The 26,854-nt window shown below is 39.2% G+C and overlaps 1 protein-coding gene across 2 annotated transcripts in view; it reads right to left on the bottom strand.

Annotated features, from left to right (window-relative positions):
- The window catches only part of TCTN3 (tectonic family member 3), a 30,033-nt gene extending 6,916 nt beyond the window's left edge, over positions 1-23,117 (bottom strand). The window contains exons 1-13 of one of the 2 annotated variants that reach the window (XM_030809171.1): positions 22,778-23,117; positions 22,487-22,610; positions 22,055-22,173; positions 16,694-16,821; positions 16,349-16,457; positions 16,146-16,261; positions 15,598-15,633; positions 14,668-14,748; positions 13,571-13,696; positions 12,563-12,670; positions 12,143-12,237; positions 11,690-11,843; positions 9,526-9,663 (exon numbers count right to left, since the gene is read on the bottom strand). In XM_030809171.1, coding sequence (XP_030665031.1) covers positions 9,526-9,663; positions 11,690-11,843; positions 12,143-12,237; positions 12,563-12,670; positions 13,571-13,696; positions 14,668-14,748; positions 15,598-15,633; positions 16,146-16,261; positions 16,349-16,457; positions 16,694-16,821; positions 22,055-22,173; positions 22,487-22,610; positions 22,778-23,033 — 1,590 coding nt within the window. In that variant the 5' untranslated portion in view covers positions 23,034-23,117. The remainder of the gene's footprint in view (positions 1-9,525; positions 9,664-11,689; positions 11,844-12,142; positions 12,238-12,562; positions 12,671-13,570; positions 13,697-14,667; positions 14,749-15,597; positions 15,634-16,145; positions 16,262-16,348; positions 16,458-16,693; positions 16,822-22,054; positions 22,174-22,486; positions 22,611-22,777) is intronic. The other variant, XM_030809175.1, reaches the window with a different exon arrangement.
- Positions 23,118-26,854: the final 3,737 nt, after the last annotated feature.

Here is a 26,854-nt window from a genome sequence, read left to right as displayed (position 1 = left end):
CAAAATGCTGGAATTACAAGTATGAGCCATCATGCTTGGCCTATTTTATTTTTTGAGACAGGGTCTCACTCTGTCACTCAAGCTGGAGTGCAGTGGTACGAACACGGCTCATTGTACCCTCGACCTCTTAGAATCAAGCAATCCTCCCACTTCAGCCTCCCGAGTAGCTAGGACTACAGGTGCATGCCACCATGCCCAGCTAATTTTTTGATGTTTTGTAGAGACGGGGTCTCACTATGTTGCCTGGGCTGGTCTTGAATTCCTAGGCTCAAGTGATCCTCCCACCTCAGCCTGCCAAAGTACTGAGATTACAGGTGTGAGCCACTGCACCAGCTTATCGACCTATTTTAGAATTTGAGTTTTAGTATCACATGAAGAACAAGGTTCTTTGAGTATATTCAGTGTGTTTTATTTTGATTCTCAAGTCTAAAGTTTTTCCATTTGTGTTTTAAAAGTTATAGATAGGCAAAATTAGATAAGTCACTGTTTATTTAGTGTGTGCAACAGGAAGAGCATTGGGGAAAAATAATTCCCTCAAAATCTGGTCACCTCATTTCTTTTATCAAGACAGACAAAAGATACATAGCCCAGTCAGCACATTTCATTTACTGTGGGTCCAGTTCTGTTATGTATGGTTGATTTAATTTATTTCTGCTTTAAGCTATATTTCATGATGTTTACTTAAGAAATTACCAACAGCAATTTTGTTTTAACACTTTGTAAAGTTTGGGGAGTTATTTGCTTCAATTCAATTTACGGTACAATAAAATCCTTTGTCCCAAAATAAGATTTACTTTATAACAACATGAAGAGCTTGGATTAGGTTACGTTTGGCTTTGGTAATAAGAAGTACACCCTATATATTACATCTGTATGATCACGATTTTTAAACCATTATATGTTAATATCCTATGTAAAATCAGTACAAATAAAAACTATTAAAGAAAAAATTGTGGATACTATCTTTTAGGTGTGTTTTTGTAGCTGCATTCAGTCTATCAACTAGAACAAATTCATTTTTGGTACAAGTGTGTAACTCATTAATGAGCTTTAAGAGTTCCTTATTTTACATATATAAGAACTTTATCAGACACATATATTACAGACTCAGGCATCTGCCACCTCGCCCAGCTAATTTTTTGTATTTTTTTTTTAGTAGAGACAGGGCTTCACCATGTTGGTCAGGCTGGTCTCAAACTCCCGACCTCAGGTGATCCGCCCGCCTTGGTCTCCCAAAGTGCTGGGATTACAGGCGTGAGCCACTGTGCCCGGCCTCTCATGTTTTTTTTAAATATCTTTTTGTTTGGTTTTAATATTTTTATTGAGGTATAATTTATAAACAATATATACATCTTAAGTATTTAGTTCAATGAGTTTTACCAATTATATATGCTTTATAGCCAATACCCAAAGCAAGGTCTGGAGTATGTCCATCATTTCAGAGCTCCATCGTGTCCCTTTCCAGTCTATTCTCTGTCCCTTTCCCAGAAGTAACAACTTTTCTGACTTTTATCATTAAAAATTAATTATTATTTGTGTGTGTGTGTGTGTGTGTGTGTGTGTGTGTGTGTGTGTGTGTCTGGCTTCTTTCACTAAAGACAAATGTTTCTGACATTCATCTACATTGTTTTGTGTATCAGTAATGCATTCCGTTTTACTGCTAAGTAGTATTCCATTGTGTGAATGTATCATAATTTGCCCATTCTCCTCAAGATGGATATTCGGGTTGTTTCCAGTTTTGAGCAATTATGAATAGGGCTGTTATAAACTTTCTTGCACAAGCCTTTTTTGGGGCATATGTTTTAATGTCTCTTGGGTAAACACCTAGGAGTAAAATTGCGGATTCATACGGAAGATGCATTTGTAAAAGTTTAGACTAATTTTCATATCTACTAGCAATGTATGAGAATTCCAGTTGCTCTATGTTCTTGGAACATGATTGTCAGTCTTTTTTGTTTTAGCCATTCTTGTGGGCATGAAGTAGTAGCGCACGGTTTTAATTTGCATATCTCTAATGATTAATGATGTTGAATACCTTTCTATGTTTATTGATCAATTGTTTATCTCCATTTGTGAAGTATCTGTTCAAATCTTTTTTTTTTTTAAGATGGAGTCTTGCTCTGTCGCCCAGGCTGGAGCGCAGTGGCATGATCTCGGCTCACTGCAATCTCTGCCTCCTGGGTTCAAGCAATTCTCGTGCCTCAGCCTCTGAAGTAGCTGGGACTACAGGCATGCGTCACCATGCCCGGCAAATTTTTGTGTTTTTAGTAGAGATGGGGTTTCACCATATTGGCCAGGCTGGTGTCAAACTCTTGACCTCAAGTGATTCGCCCACCTCAGCTTCTCAAAGTGCTGGGATTACACGTGTAAGCCACTGCACCAGGCTGAAGTATCTGTTCAAATCTTTTGCCTATTTTTAGTTTGTCATTGTATTATTTATTTGTAAAAGGTCTTTTTATATTCTAGATATGAGTGTTTTGTCAGACAAACTGTTGAGAAACTTTTTCTCCCAAACTAGCCTGTTTTCTCATTTTCATAATGGTATCTTTTGGTGAGCAGAGATTTTTAATTTTGCTAACGTCCAATTTATCAATTTTAAAGTTTATGGTCAATGATTTTTTTGTTTCTTGTCTGAGAAATCTTTGCTTTCCTCAAACGTATAAAGATAGTCTCTTATTTTTCTTTTAGAAGCTTTATAATTCTGGATTTTATGTATTGGTCTATGATCCAGACATAAGTACTCTATGTATGGACTGTGATACAAGTTAATTTTTCCCCCATATGTTTACCCAGTAGTTCCAGTTTCATCCAGTTGTTCCAGCACCAGCTTTTAAAAAATTTCAATAGTTTTTGAGGTACAGATGGTTTTTGGTTACAGGAATGAGCTCTTTAATAGTGAATTCTGAGATTTTAGCAGCACCAACTGTTAAAAAAAGAAACTTTCTTTTTTTTCAGGGTAGGCGGCTCATGCCTGTAATCCCAGAACTTTGAGAAGCTAAGGTTGGAGGAACACTTGAGACCAGGAGTCTGAGACCATCCTGGGCAACATAGTGAGACTTCGTCTCAACAAAAAATTAAATAGTTGGGCATGGTGGCATGTGCCTATAGTCCTAGCTACCTCGGGAGGCTGAGGCAGGAGGATCACTTGAGCCCAGGAATTCAAGGCTGCAGTGAACTATGATGGCACCACTTCACTCCAGCCTGGGCTGTAACACAATAAGACCCTGTCTCTAAGAAGTAAATAGATAAATACTTTTTAAAATTTTTCCCATTGAATTGATGTGATTTATGAACCTATTTTTGAACTCTCTTCTGTCCCATTGGTTTATTTGTCTATCCTTATACTAGAGTACCACTCTGTCTGAGATTTAGAGTAAGTCTTTAAATCAAGTACTGTAAGTCCTCCAACTTTGTTCTTTTTCAAAATTGTTTTGGCTATTCTAAGTCCTTAGCATTTCCATTTAAATTTTAGAATCAGCTCATCAATTTCTATAAAAATGCCTTCCAGGATTTTATTGGGTCTGCATTAAATCTATAGATCCATTTGAGGATAGAAATCTTAATGTTAAGTCCTCTTCATGAACCATTTATTTAGATCTCCTTTATCTCAGTAATGTTTTATAGTGAAGAGATCTTGCATCTTTTTGCTAAATTGTTCCTAAGTAATTTTTCCATGGTATTGTAAATGAAACTGAATAAATTCATTTTTAAATAACATCTAGTTATTTTTAGAGTTTCCTAGTGACTTTAAGTTTAATTTTACAAAAGCAGTAAATTATAAAGTTAAAGAATATAAATAAAAATAATAAAACCATATTTCTACTGCTAAGAATACCATTATTAATATCTACATTTTATCTATACACACAGATATCCATATGTATATTTTTAACCACATGAGATCATACTGTACAGGCTGTTTTGTAATCTGCTTTAAAAAAATAGTGTCTACCTTTTCATGTCAATAACATTTCTTTCTATCTAAAATATAGTCCATATTCAAGTTTCCCTAACTATCCCAAAAGGTGCTTTACATTTCTTTGTCCAAATCAGAATCCTATCCAAAAACATAAACTGAATCTGTATGTTATATCTACAAGTCTCTTTTAATTTAGCACAATCAGATATGGTGATTTCTATTATGAACGTTAGACTTTATTTAATAAAGCATATTGCCACTCCAGCCAGAGTGACAGAGCAAGACCCCATCTCTAGAATGAATGAATGAATAAATAAAGTGTGTTGTAAATGTCCATGTAAAGGTAATTTTTCTTTAAATATCTCCATTTTTTTTTCCTTAGGGATAAACATATTTGAGAGAGAAGCCAATGAAAATCTTTAAATTCCCTAACTTATTTTAAAGATGTCAATGAAGTTATCTAAATTTTCAAAGGAGTCATTGAGAATGAATATGTTACAGGATAAAGGTGGTTAAATGTCATGTATCAGGGAGAGATTTCAAGTGGTTATATGTTTTATTTTATTTGAAACAGGGTCTTGCTCCGTTACCCAGGTTGGGGTTCAGTTGCATGATCTTGACTCACTGCAACCTCTGCCTCTCGGGTTCAAGCAATTCTCCTGCCTCAGCCTCCAGAGTAGTTGGGATTACAGGCGTGTGCCACCACGCCCAGCTAATTTTTGTATTTTCAGTAGAGACAGGGTTTTGCTGTTTTGGCCAGGCTGGTCTCAAACTCCTGACCTTAAGTGATCCATCTGTCTCGGCTTCCAAAGTGCTGGGATTACAGGTGTGAGCCACCACGCCTGGCCGGTTATATATTTTAACATAGGAAACATTAAGCAAACTTTGAAAAGTTCTTTTAAAAAAAAAGGTAATAAAATAGTTAAAAAATAAACCCCAGCTGAATGAACTAGGTCAGTTTCTTCAATGCTAGCTATTAGGAAACAGAAGGAGGCAAAGTACTTCTATAGTCTAATAGTTCATTAAGAGATAAAGGCAAATAGTGGTTGATTGATCCTTGTGAAAGAAAGATTTCAGTGACAGAAACTACTAATGAGTCATGGTTATTAAGTCTACTGGTGCTGCTGCAACTGTCCCTTATTGAAAGAGAGGTCAGTTAGTATTCTCCAAGACATTAACAAAAAAGAAAAAGAGAATCCCTTCTTACTAATTCCGTCACTTCCTAGCCCTTACTATTGTAGAAATTATTTCTAAAATCTAACATTCAATTACTCTTAATTATTGTTCCTTATCTTTCCTAGTATGCTAGCCTGTTTAATTACAAGATTGTGGGAGAGGTTCTTAGCCTGGCTTCAAAAAATCAATAATCCCTGGAACAATATAAGGAATGTTGCACATCTGCATTTTTCTAGTAAGTCAATAGTGTTAAACAGATTCTCTCAATGGGGTCCATGAGATTCAGAACCACTAACAGACAGCTAGATTGGCAATTTTTCTAGCATATGTTATTTGACCGTGGTTTAAAACATAGCCAACTTTCAATCATAATAAATAAAAGACATTTATTAAATAAAAGTTATGAAATATAGTCAGAGATGTATCCTCTGAAAGTGTTTTTCAAATTGCAAATTGTGACCCACTAGTGGGTTGTGTCTAGCATTTAAAAAACAAAAACAAAACCAGAATAAACCAGAGTAGAAAATATCTTTTTGTTTGTTTGTTTTTGAGAAAAAGTCTTGCTCTGTCGCCCAGGCTGGAGTGCAGTGGCAGGATCTTTGCTCACTGCAACCTCTGTCTCATGGGTTTGAGTAATTTCCAGGTAATTTTTGTATTTTTAGTAGAGACAAGGTTTCACCATGTTGGCCAGACTTGGTCTCGAACTCCTGAACTTAAGGGATCCATCCACCTTGGCCTCCCAAAATGCTAGGATTACAGGTGTGAGTCACCACGCCCGGCCAGAAAATATCACATTTTCTGTTGTGATACTGAAAATCACAAATTGTGGGTGCACTGGGTATAGTAAGGGCATTGTTTCATAAAACTTTTATGTCTATGTTAAGTACATGTGTGTTGTAAACTCGGTCATGATATAAAATACATTTTCTTACCATGGGTGATAGTCAACAAAGGTTGAAAACCATTGCTTTAATACCTGCTTTTCTCTTTTCTGTTTTGCCTCAAAACTTCTTGATATGCCACTTCTATAGAAGCTTGGAACCAAAAAAGTTAATGATGATAAAATTGATAATGATGATATCAAGAGTAATATTTACTGAATATATACTATGTGCCAGGAACTGTGCTGTTTTACTTTAATGATCTCATTTAATCTGTACGACCCAATAAGTATTATTAATTTCCATTTTATAGAAGAGAAAACAGATTTAGAGAAGTAAAATAACTTGATTCAGACCTAGGTCTGTCTGGCTCAAAGCCCATGCTTACCATATAAACTGCAGACAATGGATCTCCTAGATAATCTAAAGAGTAGAATGATTCACTTGGTGATAAACATGAATTAAATATTATAATTTTAGAAAGGTTTAGAGCCGCGGTCCTGTGATGCTACATTGTCCTTTAAATTCACTTATTGTTTTGGTTTCAATTGATACTGCATATTCCTTAAAACTAGTTGTTTCTTCCTAGAGATATATTTTATTTTTTAATTTAAAAGGTTTATATGTAGACATGACATATGATGTGTTTTATTAATTCTCAAATTTAAAGATCCCTTTAGAATCCTAAATAGTATAAAATTATAAGTGGCAGAATACCATATAAACAAATGCTGTTTACCTTATGGGTTTGTTGTGAGAATTCAACACTTACAAAAAACACTGATAAAAAATACCACTAGTATCTGTCACACAGTAAATGTTCAATAAATGTTTATCTATTATAATAATCATACAAGAAGACAGTGAAGTCTACACAGTTTTTTTTTTTTTTTTTTTTTTTGCTGTATTTTCCCTCTACTTTATTGCTTGTCCTTGGGAATGGTCCAAAAATTTTGCTACTTCACTTTTCATAGAAAGAGGAATTTAAAGTGTTTCTATAGCTATATATTTACAATGAAAAATCATTCAGATGGTTCAGTTCACAATGCAACTGACCATTTAGCAGCTTGAGTTCAAGGTTTATAAACACAAATGCCTACCAGCCCAAGCAGATAACCTGAAAGCGAAGTGGGATGGTGAAGGGTGGGTTGGCTTAGGTTGTATGAATGCAGAACAGGGTAGAGTACTCTTTCTAAAAGTGGGTATCACCATTCAGTAACTGAAGATTTTATGCCATGCAGGAATATAATAGGGTTTATACTGTCAGATTTTCAATTGAAGTCAGAAATCTGGATGTCTGGGCAAATTCTTGATTCTTAAATGTTGGCATAAACTTAAATAATAAAATGCTTTGTGAGCCAAACAAAACAAGTCTATAGACTAAATGCAGCATATAGACTGGCAGTTTGCCACTCAGCTTTAGTTTTATGCTATCACTTAGATATTCTAAGCTGACCAACACAGCCTAGGTAAGAATATTATAAACTGCAAACTTTCAAACGGTGTCCAGTGGAGTAGGGAGAAGCATCCCAGAAGATACACATTCTGCAAGTGTAACTCCTCCTCTTCTTTATTTTAAAAGCTTCAGAAGATGTACACTAGCTTTCTTTGGATAAGCTATTGCTATTCTGAGAAAAAAATTTCACAAGAGGCTGGGCCTGGTGGCTCACGCCTGTAATCCCAGCACTTTGGGAGGTTGAGGTGGGTGGATCACCTGAGGTCAGGAATTCGAGACTAGCCTGGCCAACATGGTGAAACTCCGTCTTTACTAAAAATACAAAAAATTAGCTGGGCGTGGTTGCAGGTGCCTGTAGTCCCAGCTACTCGGGAGGCTGAGGCAGGAAAATCACTTGAACCTGGGAGGCGAAGGTTGCAGTGAGCCAAGATCACACCACTGTACTCCAGGCTGGGAAACAAGAGTGAAACTCTGCCTCAAAAAAAAAAAAAAAAATTTCACAAGATGTCCTAGACAAAAGCCTGTGTGGACAGAGAAGTGATTTCAAGTTAAGGACAAATAATCATAAATGCATAAAGAAAAAGTGAGTATGTTTATCTGACTTCTGGAGAAAATTTGCATTCAAGATTGAAGAGGTAAAAAAATTATTATAGAAGGAAATGCTTGCATTTGATAAACTTTTATAAGTTTCATATAAGTATGAAATGATACTTTTAAGATATGCTTTATTATAAGCTTATTATAAGCATTATAAGATATAAGTATCATTTCATAACTCCTTATACTTTTATAGGAGCATAGCATCTTTCATGGGGATGAGCTGGTTAGCCCATAAAGTGAAAATTTTTATACAAAATTACCTTTGCAAATCCCTCAAATCACACTTAGTAAAGGAATGTGGTTTTGTGTATACCATACCACCTCTTAATACATTCAAACAATTAATTTTTACTTAATAATTGGGACAGATAATGTTTCTTCAATTATGTATGAATGAAGCACAGCTAAAATTCTCAACTCTCGCCCACTTAAGCCAGTTAAAGTGAATGACTGTAGTGAGGTTTTGTAGAGGGGACAAACTAACCTGAAAAGCTAACCTGCTAAATACTAGAAAAAGATATCAGTTAAAATACCCAGACAAAAAAGAGGCACTGAGTGACTTCAATGCCTAAAGGAACCAGAGATGTGGAAATACACAGTGAACAGTCCTGTGGGTATCTTTCCAAACAACACAGTAACTAAAAAATATAATTGAATGTTCTCATTAATACAGTTTCTGGTAACCTGAGTGCTGACCCCATTTCTAGGCAAAGAGAAATAACTTGCCCAACCCTGTTGTGAGGGAGACCCAAAGGTATTTTACTTCTGACCTAAATGTAGTCTTAAGTTGACTTCATTTCTGGGATGTAAGTACAGTGCAACAGGTAAGAATTGAAATCTGTTTGATTTTCATTATAAGTTACTAAATTGGCATGCCAGTTTATATGTGAATAATTTCACTAGGACCTAGTCATTTCTAAGTAAAATGAAAATACCATGTTTTTAAACTTCTATAGCTAAAGATTCGTTTAAACACCAAGGCAGATGCTAAAGCTCTCCTAAGGCACATAATAAACAATAGGTATATGTTTGCTACAGATTAAAAGTGTTCATTTAATGGAACAGATACAACCAAGAACTGGTGACTATAAACTAGTCACAGCAGTAACTTTAATCACAATCAACAGGCTCAGGGACTCACATATAACTGTGTGGCTGACAGATTGAACAACTATGGAAGGTGTTTTCTGTGGTTGAATCAATCAGAATAGTAATAATGGTAGGATTACTGAAAAGAAATTAACCTGTACTATAATCTGGGGTCAGATTTTTTTTTAAAAAAGGATATAAGCTGTATTCATGACATCATGTTAATTTCAGTAATCAGGCAGGGTGAATAGACTTGACAATTAATTATGTCAGCTCACTTTAAACAAACATTGTTGCTAACATAAATTAGCTCGTGGAAGGTAAAAAATGATTGGTTAACAAATGACTGATAAGACAATCTAGGCTTTGCAAGGCTTAGTGGTCCTTTATGAGCCATGACTTACCTGTATGGACTGGCACTGGTATAGGAATCGAACTCCTGATACATGAGCTTGCGGGTTGGACAGGAGACCTACATATGCCCACAATACCTGGATCTCCAGGGAAACTGGTATGAGACAGCAGGAAGTACAGTTCATAGCCTGCAGAAGGGTAAAGAAGCATCTGCTTGAATTGCCTGATGGTTGCCTATAGTCAATCAACATGCACTAAGCCATTGTTTCGTAAGCATTATTCAGTAATAAGGAAGGCAATGTAGCTTAGTGGAAGAACACAAAAGTTCACAATAAGACTATGTTATTATTCCTGATTTTTTTTTTTGAGACGAAGTCTTGCACTGTCGCCCAGGCTGGAGTGCAGGGGCACGATCTCAGCTCACTGCAACCTCTGCCTCCCAGGTTCAAGCAATTCTCCTGCCTCAGCCTCTCAAGTAGCTGGGATTACAGGCGCCCACACTACACCTAATTTTTTATTTTTTATTTTTAGTATAGACGGGGTTTCACCATGTTGGCCAGGCTGGTCTTGAACTCCTGACCTTGTGATTTGCCTGCCTCAGCCTCCCAAAGTGCTGGGATTACAGGCAAGACCCACCACGCCTGACCTCTGATCTTTTTTTTTTGAGATGGAGTCTCGCTCTGTTGCCCAGGCTGGAGTACAGTGGCGTGATTTCAGTTCACTGCAACTTCCGCCTCCTGGACTCAAGCGATTCTCCTGCCTCAGCCTCCCCAGTAGCTGGGATTACAGATGCCTGCCACTACGCTAATTTTTGTATTTTTAGTAGAGACAGGGTTTCACCATGTTGGTCAGTCTGGTCTCAAACTCCCGACCTCAAGTGATCTGCCCGCCTTGGCCTTCCAAAGTGCTGGGATTACAGGTGTGAGCCATGGCACCTGGCTTCATTGATTAATTTAAATAACAGTTACTGAGTATCTCCTATGTGTGAGGTGCTTAGTAGGCACTGGCTTGAGCAGATCATGTGGCTAAAGTAAAGGAGCAGTGTAAAGTCAAAGAAGATGATGCCTAAGGGTTAGATTATGAAGTGTATCCAAGTAGTCTGGAAGCCATCAGAGAACCTCGAAAGTTTCTAGAATAGAAACATGGTATACCTAATGCAGTACTCCAGGAGGATTAATTGCAAGATGCAGAAAGGCATATCATTCTATATGGTTTTGATTTTTAACCAGATAATGCATTTTCATGTAAATAACTGTAAAAATGTAAATGTTTATAATTACAATAGAAAGAGCACCATTTTAACCTCATGAAATTCTGTGCTGACCAAATATTCAAGAATATAAAATATTTGAAATATGTGAGATTTTCGAACAACAGAAATCTGTAGATTATCTGCCTTCAAATTTTTTTCTAAGTAAGGAAAATACATGAGGTATTTTAAACCTAACCTGAAATAACTACTTTAGGCTGGGAACAGTGGCTTATGCCTGTAATCCCAGCACTTTGGGAGGCCAAGGCAGGAGGATCACTTGAGCCCAGGAGTTTGAGACCATCTGGACAACCTAGTGAGACCTTGTCTCTATAAAAAAATCAAAAAATTATCTAGGCGTGGTGGCATGTGCCTGTGGTCCCAGCTACTTGAGGGGCTGAGGTGGGAGGATAGCTTGGGCCCAGAAGGTTGAGACTGCAATGAGCCATGATCGTGCCACTGCACTCCAAGCCTAGGTAATAGGGCAAGATCTTGTCTTAGAAAAAAAAAAAAAAAGAAAAAGGGAGGCGCGGTGGCTCACGCCTGTAATCCCAGCACTTTGAGAGGCCGAGGCAGGTGGATCAGAAGGTCAGGAGTTCAAGACCAGCCTGGTCAATATGGTGAAACCTTGTCTCTACTAAAAATACAAAAATTAGCTGGGTGTGGTGGCGGGTGCCTGCAGTCCCAGCTACTCAGGAGGCTGAGTGAGGCAGGAGAATCCCTTGAACCCGGGAGGTGGAGGTTGCAGTGAACCAAGATCATGCCACCGCACTCGAGCCAGGGCAACACAGCGAGACTCCATCTCAAAAAAAAAAAAAAGGCTTCAAGTGGACGTGATTTCTTATACTTTTCCTTCTATGACAAACGCATTATCTACAGAGACAAGGCTGGTTTTAAACTTACTATCCATGATTTACAAAGGAGTAAAAATGAGTCTTCATCAGAAAGTATATTTCTCTCCTTACTGAAATGCTGCAGTGCCTGTTGAGGATCGTGGTCCACCCTCCTTTCTGGGCTGGGTCAGCATTACCAAAGATGGCAACACGCTCTGGTCTGGGCCTTCCATGAAGAGTCTGATAAATTTCCTGCTGCAAGTGGCTGCAGTCTGCCTTCTTCAACCTATAATTAAACACCATGGAGGCTGGAGTCCAATGCTAACATAATAATATACCCATATTAGTACTGTATATTAAACCAAACATTGGAAATAATATAAAATAGACCAGAGGGTATAATCTTTAGTAAGTATTAATGACTGCCAGAAAACTCTTAGTCATAGCAACACTATTTAGACTAAAAGACTATTCCTGACTAGCATCTTCCGAACTGTCATTAAAAATATAAAAGTTACTGTATCAACATATTCCCTACATATTCCCGATGAAATTGCAGGAAATGATGCAGAAGCAAAGAACTACCTGAGCTTGCATCCAGATATTGCATTCACTCCAAACTGTACTTCATGTCTGTTAACGGAGCAACTTCCATTACCCTGGCTCTGTAAGAGGGCCATCCAAAGTGGAAAAGTGATGATCAAGGACATCATAACAGAAAAAAAAAGGGGGCAGCATTGCAAAATTTATGTTCTCATTCTCTTTTAGTGCTATTTATTTTGTATTACTATCATAATGTTCGAGTCACAAATTTGTATTTTTTTCCTCAGAAAACCACAGACAGACAACTAGATTCCAAAAATGATTAACCATATATTAGTATATAAGTACCTCATTAAAATGAACAAAAAATTCCTCACCTTTGGCTAGTCTAACATAAGTTTGAAAGCCTTTGCAGCTTTTCTCATTAGGCTGCAACAGGCCACCCAGCTCTAAAAAGGATACTGAGTAACTTATATCACCAGTCAGAGCCAAGAGTGGCTTCCCAACTATATAGCCAGGATTCCCACTTCTAGGACTGGTGAGAGAAGCAGCTGTGCTCTGTTGAAAAGCCTGCAGAAAGAGTGAAGAGAAGTCAATTATGGAGGTAAGCATACTTTCCCACCTCCCACTGCTTGGCTTCACCGTACCCTTCCTTAAGGCAAGGAAATGCAATAAGTGAGCTACACTGAACAATCTGGCTTCTTTCCACAGTGTAGCATTTTGCTTCTTTCACTTTTTTTAATTCACTAAAATAAATCCTTCATGATCTGAATACTGAAATTCACAATGTGCAACTTTTACCAAGGATTACAACCAAGAATCTACTAAGGATCCCTTAACCCTGTTTCTCAAAAATTACTAGCAATTTAGCAATAACAACACAGCCTGGTTAAATTTAAGAATTTAAATTTAAATTAAGAATTTAAATGTAATTAAAAATATATATTTTTTAATTAACTATAGATGTTCCAGAGATGAGCTCTGAGAGACACAGTAGTTGGTTGATCACCTGAGGGTAGAGTTGAGAAAATCTATGCTGGGTTCAAAAAGAGGAAAGAAGTAGCAGAAAGCCAAATGGCGGTGATTAAGCCTGAACACTCAGATTAAGTGGGAAATGAGTAAAATGCTGACTGCCCAGAAATATGAGAAAAGCTGGTTAAAGAATTTTTGTAGGTGTTGGCTGAATTTATGATTCAAAATGACTATAAAAAAAGTTTTGATTTGAGATTGAAGTCCTGCTTTGTTAGGGGCCAGATAGAGAACTGGAGAAAATTTTAATGAGTAAACACTTGTAGAACAACTACGACTTGTAGTAAAATTATGGCATATTAAATGTTGAGGCCTCAATCGACAGACTGAACTAGGCCTTCATATTCTTATTCTATTTCACATGTATTACAGAAGCAAAGAAATTATTTCTAACCTGATATTTCTTCCCCTCTAAATCCCCTATAAGAGAAGGGCCCTAACCCTGAAGTGAAGGATGAAGTGTTGCTGTAAGGAAGCGCCTGGCTCAACAGTCAGGTTGGTTTGTCCCAAACTGACAGAAACCTTCTGGATTCCAAAAGTCCCATTGGTCTCTATCTCATAGGTGACCTGAAATACAAAAAGAATCAATTAATAAAAAGTAGTTATTGGGCCGAATATGTTTAGGACAGAAGATTTTCTGTCTTCAAGGGTGTTATTATAACTAAACGAGGCAGACTGAAACAGTAATGTTAAAAATGCCAAACACAAATACTATGAAAGATAAAGATGATTTCATATTATATTTGTATATGAAAAAGAAACTGGATAGAGCTCTTTAAAAGGGTTCACGGGTAGGTGAGTTTTTGGTAGGAATTGAAAGGAAAGGAAAATAAGCTGATTACGGACAGAGGAGGGCAAGTAGAAACAGGCAGAGGTGAGCACGGAACAGAAATCTGGTTTACTTGGCTCTCACAATGTTTGAGAATTAATAAAGATAGTTGCTGGGGATATGAGTTGCAGGCAATTTAAAGTAACCTTAAATTTCTGAGCATAGTCTTTAAGAAGATGCTTTAAGATAATTCTTTTATTATTATTATTATTATACTTAAAGATAATTCTTACTTTTTAAGGTTAGATTGTTTAGAGAACAGAGGAACAGAAGTTGATTAGTCTACTTCAGAGTTTCAGATGATACTGACTATGTCAAGAGAAGAAAATGTGGTCAGTCAGTAAGAATCAGTAACATACTGCAAGTGGGCAATGGAAGAGGTGTCAGAAATAATTTTAATGTCCTGGACCTGAAATACTGGAGGATGGTGGTGATGGAAATAACTGAAACGTGGTAGGGAGGATAATGGGCTCAATTATTGACAAGTTTCATTTCAAACTTATTGGGAATTGTTGAAATTCACAATATGCTACTTTTACCAAGGATTACAACCAAGAATCTACCAATATAACAAGTTTGCATTCCCAACATTGTTAGAGAATGCAAACAAAATTCGGTGGGGTCAGTCTGATACTTAATGGAAGATCAGGCACCTCTGGCAGTGTTGATCAACACACATCAGTCCAGAATCTGAGGTCAGTATCCCTACCTGAGAAACTACATTCTGACAAGTGTTTCCAGCCAACAGAGGAGCATTAGCCTGTGAGGTAAGTATTACAGGAACCTGGAACTAGCAATGAAAAGAAGCAAATTAACTAAAACTGAAGGCAGTATTTTGTCTTGTATCTATTAATAGATATCATGCTAAGATGAGTATTTTTCCTTCCCCTTGACCACCCTCTTTCTCTCTTCTTCCACTGCCAGCCAACAACTTAAATTCAAGTCTTTCTAAACCAGCACTTCTCAAAACTTATTTCTCAGAACACTAGTTCTATTAAATATAAAACAAGGGTTCCATAGTCAAATAATTGTTAGAAATACTACATTCAGTATTCCCCTTAGAGATTAATAAGGCCCTTTAGCAAATTAAAGACTCCAGGAGGGGTGAGATGGCTCATGCCTACAATCCCAATACTTTGGGAAGCCAAGTCAGGAGAATTGCTTGAGGCCAGGAGTTCAAGACCAGCCTGGACAACATAGTGAGATCCCCATCTCTACAAAATATTAAAAAATTAGCTGGGCATGATGGCACACGTCTATAGTCCCAGCTACTTGGGAGGCTGAGGTAGAAGGATTAGTTGAGCCCAGGAGGTTTAGGCTGCAGTGAACTGTGATCGTCCCACTGCACTTCAGCCTGGGTGACAGAGCAAGACCCTGTCTCTAAAAAAAATTAAGAAGCCCACCCTAAATATATTTAACCCAATGTTTACAAACTTATCTAACACCTTATGGATCCTGGTTTCATACGAGGCTATTAACTGTGTAGGACATACTTTCAAAAGCACCGTTTTAGATCCCTACTTGTTTGCTACATCACGCTTACATTTATCTTTCAACAGTACAACTTAGACTAAAATTGCCTCAGATGTAGAGAAGCCAAATATTCTTTTTCCTTTTTCCTGGTACAACAGTGTCATACCTCCATATTCTGTGGATCAGTCATGCCTCTTGGAACCTAGGAGAACAGCAGGGACATGAGTGTGCATATACCTTACCGAAAATCACCAGGAGCTTGTGGTTTCATATTACCAACAATAGGCTTTGGTTTGGCGGGTGAGGGAGTCAATATATTAGAATGATTTACTTCCTCTATTCCACCTGATTCTTCTTTACACTAGAATGCCAGGAAGTGGAGCCAGGCAGGAGGGTGACAGACTGTGATGCCTATTTACTCTGACAGAGCTCTACTGAATAGCAAAAGCAAGAAGTTTGGTGAAATGGGTGTCTTCCCCCTTCCACCCTTGCAAGCCAATCCCATTAGTAAGAAGGGTGATGATCTCTTATCCTGCATATATATCCCCAATTATTTCATTTGTCTTCAGATATGGTTTCCAGGCCCTCTGTCTTTTACGTGGCTCCTGGGGATTCTGACTTTATTCAATGCTCTTTCCACAACTCACAACAGTGAGAAGCATGTTCATTTCAACTTCATAGTAGTGACAGTGTAGGGAGAGAAAGGACACCTACCTTTAAGACTGTGAAGTTATAGTAAGAGGCAGCATTGAGGGCTGAATCCAAGGTACAGCTACTAGCCAGGTTCTTGAAAAAACGAGTGCAAGTTGTACTTTTACTCTCTAGGAAACCTTAAACACAAATAATTAAGAGAGTGGTAAATGAGAAAGCCTGTTTTAAATTGAATGAAAAGGTTGGTACTTTTGGTCTGGATTCACCTGCAGGATTGCTTTCAGCACAGAGTCCCCCAGCTCCAACTCCTGCAGGTTGTCTCAGCAAGCTTATTACAGACCACTTGGGGAAGTAAATAAGAATGGGGTCCCCAGCCTGAATAAAATATAAAAGAAACTTTGTTCACAGTGAGACTGGACTAAACTACAACAGAAAAGAAAGAGTAGAAACAAGGTTAACTCAAGGGCATGATTATGTGGACAGTACTGCCCTCCAAAGAGCTGACAATGGTTTAGCTAGCTGCAGGGTAGTGCTGCAAAGACACCTTGTCAGCTGTCTGCTATGAGAGTAAAAACCAAACCAAACAATCCCATCCCCTTCCCCAGGCTCACCCTGTAAAAAGATGGTGGTGATTGAGTTTGGAATGTTGAAGTGAATGATTCGCCTCCAAACTCTGCAGCCAGGGCCTGGAAGTTGGTTGCATTGACCTTTTGAAGCTTCTGGAAATAGTTTAAGTTTGCTAAAATGTTTTTTAAAAGAAAAAGGGTTTAGATAAAAGAAAAACATGCCAAGTAACTAATTTTAAAAAATATTTTTTATTGAAGCATAATATACACGGTGCAAATCTTAAGTGTAAACTCAAAGAATTTTTACAAATTTATATACCTGTATTACCACTACCCAGATCAAGTTACAGAATATTTCCCCAGAGGGCTCCCAATCAATACTCCATCTCCAGAAATAACAATTCTGATTTCCATCACTTCTTACTTTATTCACAATCTACTAACTGAATTATTGTTTTAATTTGAAGATCTGAGATAAGAATATGGTCATGAATGCCAGTCAGTTTCAAGTCATTGATGGCCAAGAATGTGTATGATCAGCAATTTGTAACGAAAATAGGAAGCTCAGCCAGGCGTGGTGGCTCAGGCCTGTAATCCTAGCACTTTGAGAGGCCGAGGCAGGTGGATCACCTGAGGTCAGGAGTTTGAGACCAGCCTGGCCAACATAGTGAAAGCCCATCTCTACTAAAAATACAAAAAATTAGCTGGGCATGGTGGCAGGCGCCTGTAATCCCAGCTACTCAGGAAGCTAAGGCAGAAGAATCACTTGAACCTGGTTACCAGGCAGAGGTTGCAGTGAGCCGAGGTCGCACCACTGCACTCCAGCTTGGGCAACAAGAGTGAAACTCTGTCTCAAAAAAAAAAAAAAAAGAAAGAAAATAGGAAGCTCGATAATGCTCATGTCTGCCCCATACCAGATGAGTCTCTAACAGAATCGCACTATTTCCATAGCAACATGGGACAATTAGAGACAATTATGACAATTATTTGATCTGTCCTTTCCAAATCTTCCTGTTTCCTCTACACTTCAACTGACAAGTCCTAACAACAACTGATGAGTCCTAACAACAACTGACGAGTCCTAACAATGTTTCCATCTCTCAAGTTTAGAGATTTGTTGCATTTTATTCCTTAAGCCTTATAATTCCTCCATTCAAGATTTTAGATACTTCAAATGGGTATTTTCTGGAAGAATTCTATAATTTCTGTGATAGCAATGTATAAATCTACCGAAACTCCTGCAGTCATCTCTTTATGGCACTTCAGAACCAGTAGAGAGATGTAGGAAAAGGGTTGTGATGCTGTCCCCTGCCCACAGGATGGCAGGTGATTGACAACACTCTGTCTGCTTTACTACTCCAAGTCTGCTAAATTGAAAAAAGAACATAGGGAAACATGCCCCTTGCCAGTTTCATTCTCCATATAATGAACGGTCATTTGTAAAGAGTAAAAGAGGTTACAATACCTGCATCATCGAAAGCAAATGAGGAGTCCACGTTAAATGAACCTGACCTTTATCCTCTGTGATAATGGATAACATCTTAATTATCTGACTTTTCAGCTTGCTGAAAAGTCAGCATGAATGCAGCTCTCAATTCTGGGGCCTTTCAGCCTACTCACTCTCCACCCATCTCCTAGATCCTTCTTATTCAAAGTGGGGTACACACCTTAGTAGCTCCAGCATCACCTGGGAGCTTCTCGGAAATGTAGACTCTCAGGCTACTCCCCAGACTTGAGTCAACATCTTCATGTTAACAAGATCTCCAGGTAATGTGTATGCATATTAGAATTTGAAAAGCATTGCTCTGAAACAGGTGATGTTGATGCTGCTGGTCTATGGGCCACTTTCCATCTCTGATCTGAAATCTTCAACCCTAACGCTTCCAAGAGCTATTTAAACATTTCCTTCGGAACTCATACCCTGAAAACCACATGGAAGAGATATTTACTTTATGTAAAATGCAGTTATTTGTATCTTTATAAATGAAATAAAAGTTAAAGTTAAGCTAAGAAAGAAGGTGAACTGAGATGGCAAAATATCTATCTGGCTACTTTTTCATGGCGTAAATGAATAAGAGAAAGTTTACATTTTGTCTCTCACCTCAGTGCAAAGATATTGGCAGTAGTGATGGTAAATATAGGCTAAGTAGAATTTTTGCCTAAAATTTCTACCATCATAGATGATATATTACACCTAAAAGAGCTTAAAGGTATTTATATTTCTATTACAATTTCAGATGTCAAAGGAAGCCTACAGACCATCTGACCTAATCCCATGAGGAAATTTGGATCCTCAGAGGTAAAAGAGTAGCAAAAAGCCAGAGGGCCAGCTTGCAGAGCCAAGAGTAGATTGCAGACCTCCTATTCCTGGTGTTTTTTCCCCATTCCATCATGCTGTACAGACTTTGACTAAAAACATAATTTACTGATGATCATTATCGTAGATACATTTTTTTTGAATTTTATTTTATTTTGGAGACAGGATCTCACTCTGTTGCCCAGGCTGCAGTACAGCTCACTGCAGCCTCAAACTCCTGGGCTCAAGCAATCCTCCTACCTCAGCCTCCCAAGTAGCTGGCACTACAGGCATGCGCCACCACACCCAGCTAATTTTCCTATTTTTTGTAAAGACTGGGTCTCGCTATGTTGCCAAGATTGGTCTCAAATTCTTGGGCTCATGCAATCCTCCTGCCCTGGCCTCCCAAAGTGCTGGATTACAGGCACGAGCCACCATGCCTGGCTGTACCAATAGATACTAAGCACCATGGGGAAATAAAGATATGGTCCATCCTTTCATGGTGTTGACAATTTACCTGGAAAGACATGATGTTCACATAAACTAGTAACAATATAAGAAATCCTGTAAGTTCTAAGAGGGTGACTCAAACAATAAATGCTTTAGAACTTCTGAGGATGGGCTTACTTCCAATAGATGAGCAAGAAAACACTCATGGAAAGTACAGGTATTTCAAAATGCAAAGAGAAAAAGGAACAAAAGAGTCAGAAAGAAAAGCAAATACAAACTTGGGAAAAATACAGGGCATATCTTGAGGACAACGAGTAGATGAGTTCAGCCGAAGCAGAAGGTCCAGTAGAGAGTAATACTAAAAGAGCCAGGAACACTAAGTTGGATCAATAGGAGATTTGACTGGCCAGCTAAAAAGGTGGACGTTATTTTATGGATAGTGGGAAGTAATGGAAGTTTCTCAGTAAGGAAGCAACATAATGCAATGTTATGGAAAGATTTACCTAGTGAGGTGATTCTCCACAACTGTGTATACTGTGTATATGCTATGTGTGTATATGTGAGGAAGGTAGGTAAATAATCAGAACCAAAGGGAAGTTTTTGCCTTTTTCATACTAAACATGAATGTACACCCCACCCTTGTTCAGGGAAAAGTTCATTGATGTAATGAACCATAATTACTATTGGAAGTGGCCATATTCCTCCCTCAGGTGTTGTTGGTTAAAGAAAGTTCAGATCCACTGATCCCGAAGGAGTGTGCAGGATGGTGTGGGAGGCAGGAGTGGGGATCAAAAGCAGGGAGCACCAGGTAGGTGCCATTGCAATAACCCTGGAGCATGATCATAAGGCTGGATTTAAAAGGCAGTAAAATGTTTGGAAAAGAAGAGACAAGTTTATCTTTTTTTGAGACAGACTCTCGCTCTGTCACCCAGGCTGGAGTGCAGTGGTGCAATCTCAGCTCACTGCAACCTCCACCTCCCAGGCTCACGCAATTCTCCTGCCTCAGCCTCCCAACTAGCTGAGATTACAGGTGCCCACTACCATGCCTGGATAATTTTTTGTTTTTTCAGTAGAGACAGGGTTTCACCATGTTGGTTAGGCTGGTCTTAAACTCCTGACCTCAAGTGATCTGCCCACCTCAGCCTCCCAAAGTGCTGAGATTACAGGCGTGAGTCACCACGCCAGGCCACAACCTTATCTTAAAATGAAGTATTCATCTTGTTCCCTTTACCCTATTACCATCTAAATAACCACAAGCCTCCTGATAACTGCTTTCAAATTCAAGTCCCCCAAAACCAAAAACTGGTTGTTTTCTGAGAGAAATATAGTTTTGCAATTCTTATTAACAGTCAGATGAAATCAGGATGAGGTGACTTCCAGGATGCAAGAGACATTTAAATCCATTTTGTGCAGGAACATTATTTTGCTTCATAGACATTTTTAAAAAGATAGATTAGCTTCATATCTTTAGAAATGTTATAGCCATCACCAGCAAATTTCTAAGTCCACTAACCATCTCCGATAATAATAACCTCTAATCTTTATTGTACTCTACAGTTGTAGAGCACTTTCATATACAAAGCCAATGATATTATTTCTCACTTTACAGTTGAAGAAACGAGCCTGGAGATGCTAAGGGATTTGCCCAAGTCTGTATAGCTGGTAAGGAAATGGCAGGACTGAGATCCTAATCTAATGCTCCTCCTAGACTGCTGCCTCATGAAACGAAAATAAGGTTGGCATAGACTCATTTGTCAAAGATGTTCATTCAAAGATTATTTGGTGCTCACTATGTGTTAGGCACTGGGGATTCAGTTAGTACCCTCATGGAGATTGTAGTAAGTGGGGGATATAGTCTATCTGTGATTATCTGAGTTAAGAGGAATGATTAAAAGGATTGAAATTAAAATTCTTTATGAGTTTTCTGATCCACAGCCAATAGAACATAAAAAGTTGCAAATGTGGCCGGGCGTGGTGGCTCACACCTGTAATCCCAGCACTTTGGGAAGTCGAGGTGGGTGGATCATGAGGTCAAGTGATCAAGACCATCCTGGCCAACATTGCGAAACCCTGTCTCTACTAAAAATACAAAAATTAGCTGGTCATGGTGGCACGCACCCATAGTCCCAGCTACTCGGGAGGCTAAGGCAGTAGAATCACTTGAATCTGGGAGGTGGAGGTTGCAGTGAGCTGAAATCATGCCACTGCACTCCAGCCTGGCGACAGGGGGAGGCTCCGTCACAAAAAAAAAAAAAAAAAAAAAATGCAAATGTATTCAGTAATAAGAGAGAAGAGGCAGAAAGGGCATAGAGATTCAAAGGACAAAAAAAAAAAAAAAAATTAAAAAAAAAGAGAAATGGAAAAAAGTCCAGAATAAAAGCCAATTCTCAATAAATGTTAGACCAAGCTTGTCCAATCTGCAACCCACCGGCCGCATGCAGCCCAGGATGGCTTTGAATGCAGCCCAACAACACAAATTTGTAAACTTTCTTAAAACATTATGACATTTTCTTGCTGTTTGTTTTTTTTTAACTCATCAGCTATCTTTAGTGTATTTTACGTGTGGCCCAAGACAATTCTTCTTCCAATGTGGCCCAGGGAAGACAAAAGATAACACTCCTGTGTTAGAAAATGAGAACAGCCAACATGTTTCTACTCACAGTTGTTCACATGGACACAAAACTGCCTGATTCCATTAGAATCCATGAAAACTCTTGAAGGAAATGGGGAATTACTCCTGAAGATAAGAGAGTTGTCTACACAAACCCAGCTTGAAGACCTGTGAGGAAAGAGGAGGGAGAAGATATATTTAGAAGGGGCGGGGCAGGTCCAAAAAAGAGTGTCCCAGCAATATCGGCCAGATGCCAAAGAGAGGACTCCTTGGGCACCTATAGGACGACACGAAGGTCTTATTCTACTGGCCAGCCCTGCTCTAGAGAATCAGAAAAGGCAATTCCTAGGAAAAACCAAGGGAATGTCCTAGGAGTGGAAGTAGGGGTGGGAGGCACAAAGACTAACTCTTCTTACATCCAAATGTTACCCATTGTAGGCCCCAATCCCCTTTAGAATTCAGTCTGAGCAACGAAGCTCACCTTACGCTGCCAGGAAGGCAGAAGGAGAAAACTGTCCTCGGATGGAGAAGATAGCAGTCCCTGTCGCAGCAGCAATTTATATCGCAGGCTCCAGGAGTCAAGTCACAGACACAGATGGGTAAGACTATGAAAGTACGACACAGAGTGAGTGGGATGAAGATCCCCAAACTCTCCCAGGTGCTCACCCTCCTTCTTCCGACAGCCCCACTCCTGCTTTGTGGCAGCTCAACTTTGCTCACAGAATTTTAGATCTCAGAAGTAAGTTTCCACCCCCACAACGTTTTCCCTCACCTGGGAAGAGGTCCACAGTCCTATTCCCAGGCGCCGAGGGAGTCACGAGAGTAGGGACCACTATAGAGATTCCAGGCACAGCCGGGCGAGTTGCAGTCGCCTCTGAAGGGCCCTGGAGGGTTCCGCCATCCGTCCCTCGCTGCAGCTCCAAAGACGTGGGCACTGCCCCTGATGGGGAGGAAGAGGGCTGAGGCCGGACGCCATCGGGGAACATCAGAAAGAACACCTGCAGGAGCGCGAGCTGTGGGGTGCGCATGGGGCATTCAGGGTCTCCGGGTCCGACGTAAGCCTCCGCGATCTCCAGACGCGTTGCCAGAGCGTGGGTGGGAGGAGTCACATAGCGTCTGACGCCATCCGCGTGCCTCTTCTCATTGGCTCATGAGAAGGCTGAGAGCTCTTCAGCCAATCGAAAGTGGGGTTGTTACAGCTCTTTCAGTGTCCTTCGGTCTGCGCCCTCCTCCTTAACGCGGGACGGGCCGTGCCTCCGTTGCCTGGCAACCGCCAGTGACGAAGGAGCCCTTGAGCCTTCCCTCCGCTAGGTGGCGGTAGGAGTTCGGTGGACCGAGAGGTTCCGCGCCCACTTCGCGGCCCAGAGGACTGAGCCCGGCCTCCGGTGCAAGGAAACCCCAGAGGCCAGAACTAGAATTGCAAATTTTTTTTCACCCTGGATTCCAACGGTGAGAAACCTTTTCTATGGAAGAATAATGTTCTCAGGTGGGGGAAACACACCTAAGGTCACATACCTTAAAAAACAGTCTCCTCTAAATATGGCTTTTTTTTTAAAGAAAAAAAAAACACATTAGAAATAATGTTCATTCAGCTCCTTACATTTTAACGTTGAGAAATTTTAAAAACCCTAAAGAAATGCATCAAATCATTAAAGACGGACTGCATGTTTGTTGTTAGAAAAAGTAGTGAGAGAAAAATAAGAAAAAAGGGTAGGGAAAATGTGAGAAAATAGGGAGAGAAAGAATAAAAAAAAGAAACATTGTCTAGGAGGTGAGAAAATAAGATGGAGGAATGGAAATAGAAGATTTTTTTTTCCGTGTTAATGGCGAATTTTTTAAGCCTCTCTAGGAGGTTTTTGTTCTTGCCAGGAATGGCGTGCCTCTTCTGATTCCCCACAGCAGCGCGGGCCATGGGACTTTCCTGCAGTATTGGAAATGTACCGTAGCTGCACTGTCCAGCATGGTAGTCACCGGCCTTATGTGGCAATTGTGCGCTTGAAATGTGGCTAGTGTGACTGAGGAGCTGATTTTTTTTTTTTTTTTTTTTTTTTTGAGACGGAGTTTCGCTCTGTCGCCCAGGCCGGAGTGCAGTGGTGTGATCTCAGCTTACTGCAACCTCCGCCTCCAGGATTCAGGTGATTCTCCTGTTTCAGCCTTCCGAGTAGCTGGGATGTCAGGCGCGTGCCACCACGCCCGGCTAATTTTATTTTTATTTTTATTTTTATTTTTAGTAGAGATGGGGTTTCACCATGTTGTCCAGGCTGGTCTCAAACTCCTGACCTCAAGTGACCCACCCACCTTGGCCTCCTAAAGTGCTGGGATTACAGCTGTGAGTTGCTGTGCCTGGCCTGAATTTTTAATTTTTAAGTTGTAATTAATTCAAAGTTAACCACAGACGTGAATAGCTACCATATTGTACAGTGGGACTGTAGGTGATCAAAATCTTACTCCTCCTAGACCCGGTATTTTCCTGTGTCCACAGTTCTGACATCTGGATTATTTTGGATATTTAGTTTTAGTATATAAACTAACATCTGTGAAGAGTTACCTAAAATCTGGTCATTACCTCCCTTTACAAGTGAATCATTTAACTCAGGTAAGTTTTAGGACATTTGACTTGCATTCTCTTACAAGATCTTTATTTTCTAATGTTTTGAAGTCAGTAGCTAAATGTATCTCTGTGTTATAAATATTTTCAAATATGTTTTTATGTTGTGTGATAGCTATGGGAGATATGTGTTTGGTCTTAAAACATTTATTTACCTTATTAGTAATTTCTATAGGAAAAGGCCAAGTTCGTATTTTCAGATTATATGATCATATGTATATACTAGAATGTAAATTCCAAAAAACAGTGAGTTTTGTCTGTTTTGTTCATTGAAATATCCCCATGCCTAGAACAGTGTCTGGGACATGTTAGATGTGCATTAAATATTTTAAAAATATATTAAAAATTGTTTTGTTGAACTCCTTAGAATTAATCCTTAGGAATATTTTTAGTTTATTTTATTTCAGGATTGTATTTCTTTCTATAAAATTTCTTCTTTTTGCAACCAATTTACCATGTAATGATCTTTCTGTAAAATTTCCATTGTACATCTGATCAGAGACTATTTTAGATTTCAAAGTTTGGAATTTAAATGGCAACTCTCAAATAGTGTTAAATTATTTCTGAATTTATTAGCGTTGGCAAAAGACTGTTGGTTGAAGTAATTTTAGGGATGAGTGATAAGGAAATAATGTTTCAGGATCTTTTTGAGTTGCTTTTTCTTATTTTTGAATTTTAACACAACTTTTTTTAAGAAAAGTTATTTTTTCTCTTTTGTTACAGTTAAGCAAAAAGATTATTTGTATTGCTGCTTTCTAAACTTGTTTTATTTATTGATTTAATTAATTAATTAATTATTTGAGAGAGTCTTGCCCTGTCACCCAGGCTGGAGTGCAGTGGCGCCATCTTGGCTCACTGCAACCTCCACTCCCAGGTTCAAGCAATTTTCCTGCCTCAGCCTCCCTAGTAGCTGGGACTACAGGTGTACCTACCACGCCCAGCTAATTTTTGCATTTGTAGTAGAGATAGAGTTTCACCGTGTTGGCCAGGCTGCTCTCAAACTCCTGACCTCAAGTGATCTGCCTGCCTCAGTCTCCTGAAGTGTTGGGATTACAGGCATGAGCCACCGTGCCTGGCATGTATCACTGTTTTGTATTTGTAAGAATCTCTGTAATATAGAACTCTCAATACTTTTGAGATCCAATATTAAAATCTGAAAGATAATTTTGTGGATGAAGAATGAAATTTATTCACGTGTCATGCAGATGTCAGGTTTAGTATGGGGACCAAGTCTTAAATTGAGATCATATAACATCATCTCAGAAGCAGAGATTTCCAAATTAGATCATATGATACCAGCAGTGGTCTGTGTTTGGGATTAAAAGAGTTTAATATGTAATCGGAAATTTAGCAAGGAGATTGTATTGAGATGGCAGACAAAGAACAAGTTCTGTCCTTTTCCCACTTCTCCCCCCTTTTACAAAAATCTCTGAAAATTTCAGAAAACTTAGATACACACATACTTGTACATACATGAACATGCCCATAATTGAAATACATGAAGGTATGCTCTCATAGGCCAGACATTATAAGAATACTTGAAAAATAGGCCGGGCGTGGTGGCTCACGCCTGTAATCCCAGCACTTTGGGAGGCCGAGGTGGGCGGATCATGAGGTCAGGAGATCGAGACCATCCTGGCTAACACAGTGAAACCCCATCTCTACTAAAAATACGAAAAATTAGCCTGGCGAGGCGGCGGGTGCCTGTAGTCCCAGCTACTCGGGAGGCTGAGGCAGGAGAATGGTGTGAACCCCGGGGGGCGGAGCCTGCAGTGAGCCAAAATCGCGCCACTGCACTCCAGCCTGGGTGACAGCGAGACTCCGTCTCAAAAAAAAAAAAAAAGAATACTTGAAAAATAGAAGGCACATGGGATTGAATTGAAGGTGGACAAACAACAGTTGCATAATAAAGGCCTTATACAGAAATGGAAGTGACTCTTGGAGTGCTCTAAGCACACAGAAAGAAGGTATTGGTTATCAATAGTGGCCCTTAGACAATTCTATGAGTTATTGATTGAAGTACTACTGTAGGAAGAGCCAGGTCAGCCTCTCAAGCTTATCCCTACTTGTGCTTGCAGTGGATAGCAGAAGAATTTTCCCCTAAAGGTGGTGGTGGGGGTGGCGGGAGGCAGTCCATGTACACTTTTACTGAAAAGGCAGGACAGTGCCCTGGATGGCTTCTGACATTTAGGAGGAAGAGAGAGGCCCCACACGTTGAGACTGGTCCTAGCCCACTGCTAG

This window comes from Nomascus leucogenys, chromosome 3, assembly GCF_006542625.1.
Source record: "Nomascus leucogenys isolate Asia chromosome 3, Asia_NLE_v1, whole genome shotgun sequence".
Classification (NCBI taxonomy): domain Eukaryota; kingdom Metazoa; phylum Chordata; class Mammalia; order Primates; family Hylobatidae; genus Nomascus; species Nomascus leucogenys.
Note: the sequence above shows the minus strand (reverse complement) of the source record. Positions and strands in the feature narration are given on the sequence as shown.